Source organism: Colias croceus, chromosome 2 (genome assembly GCF_905220415.1).
Source record: "Colias croceus chromosome 2, ilColCroc2.1".
NCBI lineage: Eukaryota > Metazoa > Arthropoda > Insecta > Lepidoptera > Pieridae > Colias > Colias croceus.
In genome coordinates, this window is record NC_059538.1 from 8,630,717 (window position 1) to 8,644,098 (window position 13,382).

The following is a 13,382-nucleotide window of genomic DNA, read 5'->3' on the forward strand; positions in this document are numbered from 1 at the left end:
ATTTAACATGGCAATCATTATCTATACATATAATAAATCTGTAGAAGGGTCAATTCTGTACATTGAAAATATTGAAAAAATAACTAGCAGGGGGTGTTACTGGATCGATACCAAACCCAAAAATGTGATTAAAAAAATTTTTGTCTGTCTGTCTGTCTGTCTGTCTGTCTGTATGTGAAGACATCACGTGAAAACTAACGGTTCGATTTCGATGAAACTTGGTATAATTATACCTTATTATCCTGGGCGTAAAATAGGATACTTTTTTTCCTGGAAAAATACGTAGAAAAAAAATAATCTTAATTTTTCAGTTTTATCCATAGACGTTGTTCTGTAGAACCGCGAACACACGTTGCGTATTATTATAGGCCTAGCCGTATTTGGGTACAATAGACATTTTATAAGATGTCATTGTCAGAGTTACTCAAAATGGAAAAATAAACCATCCACGCGAAGACCGATATCCGCGCGGACGGAGTCGCGGGCGGAAGCTAGTATTCAATAAAATGTTGTCCTTCACAGTACAGACCATATCAAAATACATAGTTTTTAGGATGTTAAAGCACATATGTATGTTAAATTGGGACTCGCAACTCATATATTTTTATTTTGTAATATAATTTCTCAATGTTATAAGTTAAATTCCCGCAAAAAAAATTACTGATGAAACAGATATATTATTTGGTCCATGCTATTTTAAAGAATAATATTGAACAGTGTATTTAAATATTTTTTTTTAATTTATAATTATTTGCAAACAGACGTCTTTTTATTCACAAATCGTGTATGTGTAAAGACTAAGGGCCCAGTTATTTAATTACGAAAAGGTACAAAAAATTAAATCAAAATACTTCACGTATTATTGTACAATTGATTTGAAATTTGTTTGATGTTTCGGGTATTTTTTGCGTCATAATTTATTATTTCCTTATAAAAGATAATATACATAATTATTTAACTCACACTCCTTCAAGTGTTAATATTAATTATATAAGGCAGCGGCAATCGCCAAGTCTTTATATACTTACACAAATAGATAAGTTTGTTAAAGATTGTAACTTCAATCCCATGGCCATGTTTCGATTATATTATCATGTTATGTTAAAAAGTATGTCATTTTCAAATAATTCTCAATTATTTAGGAAATTTTACGATCGATATTCAGATAACAATTATATTATTAGTAGAAAGGTGTGGGCTAAAGCGCTCCAGAAGCGGCCCATAGAAAATTAGCTAATTAGCCAGATTTGGCTTTGGTAGCTTTTTCGGTCAAATTTCTTGAATCGTACCATCTTACTTTTACGTCTTTTTGTGTGTGCTTTAGTTATAATCACAGAACAGTGTTATAATCGTGTTGCTAACCAGTCTCTACACTTTATTACTTATAATATCTTTGATAGAAAAAAAAAAGTCCTTGATTTTTAGAATATCTATTAATGGTACATCTTTGACCAATCTATTGTGTAGTGAATATTATATTGTATTTTTGTATGAATAATTCATTTCGTCATTGAATAAAATGTCAAAAATTATAGGCACTATGCGGTACGTTAGTAATTGACTGATTACAAAATATGTTTTAACGTAAAAGACAAAATTAACATGAGTTAAGAAACTACTTAGATACAGCTCCTACAGTATAAAGAAAGGAGTATTCGATGTATGTATTTTAATACTCATAAAACCAACACAGTATTGCCATAAATATAAAACTAATTGAAGAACTTTGGTTTTTATGCATATATTATTAAGTGCCAATATAAATTGAAGTCATTTAAAGATGCGTTGTTTGTAAATGTGTAGGTACGCATTTATTTTGTGTCGGTGTGCTGAAAACTATATGTGTATAAACAGCTCCTTATTAATTACGGATGAATAATAATTAATATTTGCCAAGATGGCTGCCTAAAAATAATATTGGTCTATCTCGCCAAAATATTTTAAATTTCAATTATTCAATCAATTCAGATAATTTTAAATTGTATGCAGTATGTACTATTTATTCTTTTCCTAAGAATTTAATTAGTTCTATAAATTTATGTTTCGTATTGCTAATATAGTTTGTATGGAGGGTGGAATTAAGAAAAGACGCTTGCTTAAGCTTCGGAGAAAAATAATATGTAAAAGAATTTATTATATTGTATGTATTATTAAGTATATTGTAATTGGAACTGCTATGAAGTGTTCTTTGAGCCTTCTGGCGTAATTTTATAGCATCTACATTAATACTACCTAGGAAACCGATGGTTTAATTTTCTACAGCTAGAATTGTTACTTTAATTGTGTTTTAGTTACTTGATAGTTTTGGCGGTGCTAAAACTTTCTTACACAATGAAACTTTTTGGAAAAGCATTGAAAGTTCTCCAATCAATAAAACTTTAGATGATGACTGTCTCCTTACTATATACTTTAATTTAACAAGTTTTTAGATTAGGAATTTTTCTTAGAAAGTATGTCGTGTACCCTATATATTACAAGCATACATACGGATTTCCTTACATCTACCCTCAGTTATTTTATTTGCTTCAAATACTATGTACATATATCTAATTTATTAAGTAAAAACAAAACACATAATTTTAATAATGATTTTTATTTCGTTGTAAACTTGGCATGTATGTATTTAGGTCGTTACTTAATTGCTGAATAACAAAGAATCATCTAAGTACCTAATAAAGTGTTGAGAGCATCGAAGTATTTTATTTAAAAATGCATGATAGATAAGTAGTTACTGTATATTTCGTTTACTTATCATTAAAAAAATCTATATACAGACATTTAAGAATGCGGGAATTTGTATTTATCCCGCGTTTCGTACTATTTTAAATTATTAATAAATAAACGAAAAATTTCAAGATCTTTACTTAAAACACGTTTAGGTCCCAAATCCAAACACAAAAGATAACCCCACTATCATCTGAAAATCTTAATTAAAGAACTTAAGACTAATAGCATAGTTACTATGAAGAGAACTTATACTATGCTTATTGGATCTTTTGTAAATAAAAGAAACTTCAACTGCTTTGCCACGCAAAAACCAGCAACACCAGTAACTATTTCTAAATACACTATCCAAACTTGTAAGAATTTATATAGATATTCGTTAAAATTGATGAAAACTATAATATCTATACAATTCTTCTATATGTACCTAGAATGTTTATACGGGTACTATATACATACAAATGTTTTAATCACCACAGCTATAAAGTACCTATAAACAAAGGTTCCAAAACAGCGATAATTTCGATTTAACAACACCGAGGTTGTCAATTGTCATTGTCCTTTCAATTTCATCGGATAACAATAAAGGTATCGGTGAATTTCATGATATTACGACCGCATTTCCATAAACCTACCCTATACTTTGTTCAGGAAAGAATTTTTACAAAACTGATTTTTAAACTATTGCATAGCTTCTATCGCGGGCCTTGAGCGCGGGGACCGAATCGAGAAATTCCGTAACGAAAAAACCTCACGCTCTCCACTCCGATGGGCGGAGGTGTGGCTTGAAGGCATAGCATGCAATAGCTTTACCGCGGCAGTCCCCGAGTGCCACACGTCGTTTTTACTTTTATTCATTGCCACAAAATGATGCAAGGCCTAGGTATATACCTATGGAATGTAATTTACACACACCAAAGTCATGTGACACACTACCATATAGAGCTTTTTGAAAGTTGCTAGCTATGTAGGAAAATAAAACTGCTGGAAGTATTATGAGATGAAGTATATACCTAATATGACGAGAGCATTGGGGCCATTACATACCTACTATGAATGGCCTATAACATACGTGTTAGACCGTGGTTGTATGACGTAATTAAATACTGATAAATATTTCAGACATCTTTACTTGACCAAAGTCAAGACTATATTACTTGCTACTTGCTCTGTGGTCAAGACAAGAATGCCCCGCAACTGCAGACAACCAATATTTTATAGGACGATCAAAACAACTATTCGAGTGGTGTGACTGTGTCGTGTGAGTCAGCGCACTGCGCAGGTGTTATTTGTGTTGTTTTGATCGTTATTTTGAATATGACATGACATATTATTATTACTTGATAATTAAATGATTGTTAATACTTTTATCCAATTGATTATTATTAAAATAATTACCTAATTAAGTTAATCAATTGATTTACTTTTAAAATATAATTTTATGGTTAAATTAAACGCGCTAACATACTCAATTGAAACATATTAAGTATATTACAATTTCTCGTAACCAGGCAATTAAAACTTCAATAAAATATATATAAATAAAAATATTTCAATTCACTCTTGACAGCTTTGCAGTGATAACAATAACGCGGGAAGTCATTTACTGTACTGTAAAATTATTTTCCCACTCAGTTCCAAATGTTAAATGTCACAACCGAACAAGTCTAACTGGCTGAAATTTGAGTCCTGTCTCTCCCATATATACTGGACATTGGCGAAGTCCCTTTTTATTGGGTGGAGCCATTAATTAAGAAATTTCAAATTATATTTATTTGCAAGAATGTAGTACAAATTATAGATCTTTAAATTACAATATTATGTGGCTAATACATTTTACCCATTGATTGAGTGTGCAAAATATATTAAGCAGAAAGTTGATTAGTCTAATTAATTATTATTATTTAAATATTTGACCTCCTCCTTGGTACAGTGGTTGACGCGTGAGCGTTAAACCGAGAGGCCCTGGGTTCGCATCCCGGTGGAGACGAAGAAAAAAAAATGTCTTGGTCTGGTAGGACACAGAAGGCGGATCAACCTACTTGTCCCAAAAAAAAATCGATCAGTGAAACAGATGTATAATGTGTCTGCCCCTCACCCCACTAGGGGACATGGGAATTCACTTTGGTTAGTTTTACTTAACACTAGTTAAAATCAAGATTAAGATTAAATCATTTTAGGCATAGAGGATGATTTGTGAAAGAAGATAAATAATAATTAAAATAAAACAGAACGAAATATTTTGTTATAATGATTTGAAAAGCAATCGCTAATGGATGGAATGATAAGAGATATTTAGGAATTAATGGAGTGCTTTGTTAGATTTTTTACAACTACCTAAGTATATTGTATTTTCCTTATAAGAAGATTATTTTGTGGGATTTATCTTCGTAGGTACTTATTTATTTTTATTAGGAGTAAGTTTATTCGGACGTAATCTATACTATATACTATAATAATAATATTATTATAAAGAGGTAAGGTTTGTTATTATGTATGTATTTCACGCATAAACTACTGGACCGATTTTGATGAAATTTTTGATAGCACAGACAATCTTTAGACCCTGAGAAAGAACATAGGCTACCTTCTACCGGGCGGACCGCTAGTATCTTATACTTAACATATTTATGATATTTTGATACATAATAATTAATTTGCTTTGAGTAGTTACCTAATAGTAGTTGCATATAAATATTTAAAAGAACTTCAAAATGTACTGAGCTTTCATTAATTAGTTTCTATTTACCTATAAACCATTTATGTACTTATATTATTTAAATTATTTAAAAACCCATCGAAGCAAACAAGACAGATGAATAAAATAATTGTAAGAATTATTTATAATCTTAATCCATTCCACAATATTCATTACAAAAACGCGTATATTACCCGAAAAATAACTTTGAGCCCTAACTCTTCTTACGCAGCAGCCACGAACTCTCGGTGCGCTCTTCAACGACCATAAAGCTGTCTCGACGGCCGCCGCCGAGTTCGCTGTTCGACGTCGAATACAGCTTTAAAATACAAAATAATATAATAAATAGCACTGTAGGTCGCCTGACGTGTATGGGGACGTTCGGGTACCTACCTATACGGTATGGTGACACTCGAAATAATTGATTTTCGATTTTTCTCCGGCCACCTGTACAGGTTCAAAAAACTGCACAGGTCAACTCCCATACTTATGACCAACAGGTGTACCCAATGCCAGCCACACACGCTACGGAACACACACAAGCCATACACACACAATAGAAAATCTATTGTGTCTGGGACCGATCGGGCCGCTTGGGGCTCAATGGGTTAAGTAAATAAGTAGTACCTATTGAGAGCGCTACACACTAAAGTGTATCGTTCCGTATACAATATACTTGAACGTCTCCAAACACGTCAGGTGACCTGCGCAGGCATACTTGTATGATAGACCATAGCGTGTATGGCCTACATAAGCGTGTGTGGCCGCCTTAAGCGTGGATGAATCATGAGTAGATGTCTGTCGAATACCACACATAATTATTTGTTAAGCACTGCGGTCTTATCATCATTATATCTTTGATAATAGAACTACTTCAACTTCATATATAAATCAGCTTTTAATTGAATTGAAATATCACTAAATCATGACGTTATCATCTTCTGTGCGGATAATTTTTTATTTAAGTATATCACTATATTATTGTTATGCTAAAAATAGTTCAAATTTTCGTGTAGTACAAACGTCGCAAGGACCAGTTCGGGGTTATCTGGACGCTAATGGAGAAGTGTTTGAGTTTTTTGGTATTCCATATGCCAAAGCACCCACAAACACTGAAAAATTTAAGGTAACCTGAAATTCTTATGTGAATAGTATTTTTTTAACGTAGTACACATATAACGGTTTCTGTTACAGGCTCCTCTTCCTCCAGATACATGGGATGACATATACGAGGCAATCAATAATAAAATAATATGCCCTCAACCAGATTATCATATGAACATACCAGATAATGCTTTTATTGTTGAGGATTGCCTCGTTGCTAATGTATTTGTACCTAATACCAATATTGAAAATGCTCCCGTATTAGTGATAGTTCACGGAGGTGCTTTCATTATTGGCACTGGAAATGGGTTATCTTTTAAAAGATTAATGAAAACTGCGGATATGGTTGTCGTTACTTTCAATTATCGTCTTGGACCACATGGATTCTTGTGTTTGGGTACAGAGGACGTTCCCGGTAACGCTGGAATGAAAGACCAAGTTGCTTTGTTACGTTGGGTACAGAAAAATATCAGATATTTTGGTGGGAATCCAGAAGATGTCACTCTGAGTGGTTTTAGTGCGGGTGCATCGGCCGTTGATTTATTAATTGTATCTAACACTACACGTGGTTTATTCACCAAAGCTATTCTGGAAAGTGGATCTAATACTGCAGCGTTCAGCATTCAATCAGATCCAATAGAAAAAGCAAAAGAATATGCCAAGTTATTAAACTTTACAAACGTTGATGACATTCAGGCATTAGAGCAATTTTATAAAAATGCATCCCATGATACTTTAATTTCAGCTGACGTTATGTCCAGATCAGACTCCACATTTCTCATATCCCCATGTGTTGAACGTGACATAGGACAAGAAACGTTTCTTACTGATAGCCCGGTGAATATTTTGAGAAGCGGTAATTTTCAAAAAGTGCCGATGTTAACCGGTTTCGCGAACATGGAAGGATTGTTTCGAATGTTCATATTTGATTTTTGGAAAAATCAAATGAATGAAAATTTTTCAGATTTCCTTCCAGCTGATTTACAATTTCAAAATAAGGAGCAGCGTCAAGAAGTTTCCGAGAGAATAAAATATTTTTATTTTGGAAACGAAACAGTGAGTGAAAAGACAGTTTTAAACTACGTCGACTATTTTACTGATGTTATTTTTGCCTATTCCATCTTAAGGACGGCAGGTCTACAAGTAGCGGCGGGTAACGATAAAATATATCTGTACGAGTATTCCTTTGTCGACGAAGACACTCCTTATGTTCCATACACAAATGTGCGTGGTGCAGATCATTGCGCCCAAACGACGGCGGTATTTGACGCATTTGTAAAGGACGAATTAACTCCTGAATATCGGGAAATGAAGAGACAAATCCGAAAATTATGGGCCAACTTTATCACCACCGGGTAAGAAATAATTCATTTATTAAACTCTCTTAGATATTTTATTTGAATTGACATTTTAAAATTGAATTTAAAACATTCACAGAATGCCCGTACCAAATGCCACGGAGTTTCCAAGTTGGCCGGCAATGGGTGACGACGCCGACGGCTCCCCATACATGGCTCTCAATTTACCACTACAATTAAAAGACTCATTGCTAAAAGAACGAAGATTGTTTTGGGACGACATATACGCTAAACACTATCTTGAACCTAAATCACCATCCGCTCGAGGGAACGCAAAATCCAACACGATGCCTTTTAATATATTTTTATATATTTGTATAGCAAGTGTCATGATTAAGGGATCATTTTAATCTCAATAATATATTTTAGTTTTCTTGCCATATTGTTTTTGTTTTTAATACATACTTACGTATCTTTTTAACATCTTGAGCAGCTTGAACTCACATACTAATAACTCTATTATCTTAGATATAGGTATGTACATATAATAAATCTGTAGAAGGGTCAATTCTGTACATTGAAAATATTGAAAAAATAAATAGCAGGGGATGTTACTGGATCGATACCAAGCCCAAATATTATGTGATTAAAAACTTTTTTGTCTGTCTGTCTGTCTGTCTGTCTGTATGTGAAGGCATCACGTGAAAACTAACGGTTCGATTTCGATGAAACTTGGTATAATTATACCTTATTATCCTGGGCGTAAAATAGGATATTTTTTATCCAGGAAAAATACGTAGAAAAAAAATAATCTTAATTTTTCAGTTTTATCCATAGACGTTGTTCTGTAGAACCGCGAACACACGTTGCGTACCTATTATTATAGGCCTAGCCGTATTTGGGCCCAATAGATATTTATAAGATGTCATTGTCAGAGTTACTCAAAATGGACAAATAAACCATCCACGCGAAGACCGACATCCGCGCGGACGGAGTCGCGGGCGGAAGCAAGTAAATAATAATTATCTAAATAAAAGAAAGTTTATGAAAATTTAATTATTTTAATTAATTATTATTAGAGATAACCCTTTCTAGGTATACCAATATAAAATAAGATAATACCTAGATACCTATCATGTTTTCTCTGATTGTCTGATATACGAAGGATATACGAAACATCAGTTTTTATTATTTACTAGCTTACCGCCCGCGGCTTCTCCCGTTTTGTCTAAAACCTAATAAATTATAGGTATATAAAAACCTTTCTCTTGAAAATCTATCTAATCTATTAAAAAAACTGCATCAAAATCCGTTGCGTAGTTTTAAATATTTAAGCATACAAAGGGACATAGCGGGACATAGGGACAGAGAAAGTGACTTTGTTTTATACTTATTATGTAGTGATGACGAACACCTATTAATAACAATTCAAAACATTAGGACTTAGGTAAATTTTTTATTCACTTGGTAATAACAAAATTTTAAATGAACTTTAATTTGATATGGACTGAGAGATCGCGAAGGTAGGATCACATCTCGCTCAATCCTGGGGCCGTATTATGGACCTCTTATTTTCAGACAGTTTACGCCGTGAATTGAACTGACTGGCAAAATCAAGTTATGATAGCAATTACCAATTTACCAGCAATGGTTAAACATGGTATTTAGGCGCGTAGACCTGAAGTCGACGGTTTTGGTATTTTTGAATCGTGTGCCGACAAAACGTTTCAGAAGTGGAACTTCTTTGGCAAGATTCAAAGATACCAAAATAAACTGTTGCCTTACTCCATGCCATGACGCTATTGTCATTCCGCGACCATGAAATTTTACTCTCAACGCGCCTAAAAAAGTTTCGGTGAGGATTATATAGTTGGTGCCTTTCCTCTACATAATTATATATTTATTGTTTTAAAAAGATACTTAGCCTTTATTTTGTTTATTTTAAAATTAAGAGCATAAATTTTGATTGAATGTTATGATAAATTTTAAATGTAGTATTTAAAATTTATATTAGTATGTATTAATTTACCATTAAATTTTGCTTTTTTTTGTATCTATTTATTTATTTATTTATTTAATTTAGACATACCAACAGAGTACACATGAAAATTATCACAATTAAAACTAAACAACTATCGAATATTAATATGATGTATATGTTACAGGAAATGTATGTAATCCGTCATTGTATACAATTCCTAGGAAATGTATACAATTCCTAAAATCGTACGGAAATGTGTGAAATAAATTATTTTATACACATTTCCTAGGAAATCTATACATTTCCTAAATAGCTATCGGAAATGTAAAACATTTAAGATATTGATATGTCGCAGGCAAGGGTTGGACTAAAGCAAAGGGGGCGCAGGACTTAAAAAATTTTTGATGGAGTTGGTATCATTATAACACCTATTTATTATTGTTTTATCGTAAAGATTACGCTTATATAAGCATGTTTTATAGGAACAACTTTTCTCTAAAATCAAAAATAGCCGAGATATTCGCCCTCAAAGTTAGGTTAGGTTTAGGTTAGGTTAGCCGTTAGGTTAGGTTAGGTTAGGTTTGTTAAAAAAAAAACTACACAGAAATAGGAGCCCCGCGAAGCGGGGCTCCATCGACGAAGATCGAACGATCGAAGATAATAATATGAACATAATATTATTACAATTTTACGGTATGACTGTTACCCGATTGTATCAATAAGAGCTATAATAAAAAAAATAACAACGTGTTTTATTACAGAAAGCATTTACTTTACACATTTCCTAAAACGATATAGGAATTGTATACAATTCCTAGGAAGATTATACATTTCCTAGGATATGCATGCATTAAATAGTTTTTTAAACAATATTTTATACATTTCCTAAATGGTATCGGAATTGTATACATTTCCTAGGAATTGTATACAATTCCTTGATTTCATACATTTCCGGTAACATATACACCAATTACAGGTATGCACAAGAAAACTTATAATATAATTATAATATAACTAGCTTTCCACCCGCGGCTTCGCCCGCGTTTTCAAAGAAAAACCCGTTCCCGTAGGATTTCCGGGATAAAACCTATCCTATGTCCTTTCTCGGGTATCAAAATATCTCTATACCAAATTTCATGCAAATTGGTTCAGTAGTTAAGGCGTGATTGAGTAACAGACAGACAGACAGACAGAGTTACTTTCGCATTTATAATATTAGTATGGATTAACTTATAATATAATTTCTTCTACCGAATTTTTGTGCCAAACAAGAAATTTGTATCTATCTTTGTATCTCACATAAATAATAATGATCATTATACAAAATCTCATCGAAATTTGTTCATTGGCTTAGGTGAAAAAGTCCTAATGAAGCAAAACAGAAAATGACAATCTAAGCGTGGATGAATCATGAATGGATGTGACTAATATCACAGATAATTTGATAAGCACCTGGTAAGCACTGGGCACTTGGGCAGTCTTATCATCATTATAATTTATAATATCTTTGATGATAGAACTTGATATATAAATAAAGTAGCTTTTAATTGATTGAAAACATTTTGCTCATCATGACGTTATCAACCTCTGCGTGGATAATTTTTTAACCGATTTCAAAAATAGGAGGAGGTTATCAATTCGGCGGTCGGCCGATATTTTTTTATGTATCTATGTACAGTGTACACCGATTACTCCGAGGTTTCTGAACCGATTTACGTGATTCTTTTTTTGTTTGATGCGGAATAGTGTGGAATTGGTCCCATAAATTTTTTATGCGGATAGGCCCGCTAGTTTTTATTTTATGAGCATTTTTGTCTGATCTCGATGACTTAATTGAAATGCAGCAAGTAATTAGATAATGTAGTATCACTACATAGTATTTAAAACAAAGCCGCTTTTTCTGTCCCTTTGTATGCTTAAATCTTTAAAACTACGCAACGGATTTTGATCCGGTTTTTTTTAATAGATGGAGTGACTCCAGAGGAAGGTTTTAGTATATAATTTATTAGGTTTTAGACAAAACGGGCGAAGCCGCGGGCGGTAAGCTAGTATATAATATTATAGATGTCATAGATGTAGATAATGTAGTTTGATTCACTTCCCGGTAACCGATTGAGCTGAAATTTTGTATACGTATATAAATCGGATAGCGATGAAACATTATCATGACATAGAGCTGATTTGATGATGGAATCGGAAGGTGGTCATAGGAACTCAGTAACTCAACTCTATCGAGTTTGGGCTCGTTTGATTCGTGTTGAGAATACCTACCTACTTACACTAAAAAGTATTAAATAAAAATAACGAGAAAAAACATTTGATATTATTCATTACTAAGTACATATTATTAGGTATTTTAGATGTGCTATTTATTAAATAGGTTTGAATTCGGTGCCAAGCACTAAGCACTTAGTATTAAGCCCCTGCCATAATATATTGTTATACTAGCTTGCGCCCGCGACTCCGTCCGCGCGGATGTCGGTCTTCGCGTGGATGGTTTATTTCTCCATTTTGAGTAACTCTGACAATGACATCTTATTATATTAGTACTTATCTTATTTATAAATATCTATTGGACCCAAATACAGCCAGGCCTATAATAATACGCAACGTGAGTTCGTGGTTCTACAGAACAACGTCTATGGATAAAATTGAAAAATTAAGATTAATTTTTTTCTACGTATTTTTCCAGGATAAAAAGTATCCTATTTTACGCCCAGGATAATAAGGTATAATTATACCAAGTTTCATCGAAATCGAACCGTTAGTTTTCACGTGATGCCTTCACATACAGACAGACAGACAGACAGACAGACAGACAAAAATTTTGTTAATCACATATTTGGGTTTGGTATCGATCCAGTAACACCCCCGGGTATTTATTTTTTCAATATTTTCAATGTACAGAATTGACCCTTCTACAGATTTATTATATTGTTATATAATTGTACTATAGCTTACCGCCCGCGGTTTCGCCCGCTTTCTCAACGATTTGAGATTTAAACTATCCTATCTCTCAAGTTGGATCGAACTGCACATGGTGTGCGAATTTTATTATAATCGGTTAAGTGGTTTAGGAGTCCATTGAGGACAAACATTGTGACACGAGATTTATATTTTATATTAAGATAGCAACAGCTGCCATCACTCAGGGATCAATTTAGTCTCAATAATATATTTTAGTTTCCTTGCCATATTGTTTTATTTTTAATATCTACCAACATGAGATCTCATGGGATTTCCCTCACAAATAAATAACTTTGTAAAACTATTACTTTTTGGCTCTTTCATTATCATAACGGATTATAAAATTATTTTGATTTTAATCAAAAACTTACTAAAACAATAATTATCTTAATAAAGATTACTTCTAATTAATTATCAGATATTATAATGATTTCATTTCCGATTCCTTGGTAAGCCAATTTTATCTAAGTACGATTATGATTATTCTGATTGCCTGATATGCTTAACAAGACCTTGTGAAAATCATGGACTCTTCAATTTGATAAGGACGTTATTGGGTAATTGGTTTTCTTTACTTTTTAGTGTAGGTAGTTTGTATTAATATTGTCAG

The 13,382-nt window shown here is 32.8% G+C and overlaps 1 protein-coding gene across 1 annotated transcript; it reads left to right on the plus strand.

Annotated features, from left to right (window-relative positions):
• Nucleotides 1-6,340: 6,340 nt before the first annotated feature.
• On the plus strand, nucleotides 6,341-8,264 carry LOC123703997 (para-nitrobenzyl esterase-like). Its single transcript, XM_045652230.1, has 3 exons — nucleotides 6,341-6,548; nucleotides 6,617-7,881; nucleotides 7,964-8,264. Exons 1-3 carry the CDS (start codon nucleotides 6,348-6,350, stop codon nucleotides 8,232-8,234), a joined length of 1,737 nt encoding a protein of 578 aa, XP_045508186.1. The 5' UTR covers nucleotides 6,341-6,347; the 3' UTR covers nucleotides 8,235-8,264.
• Nucleotides 8,265-13,382: the final 5,118 nt, after the last annotated feature.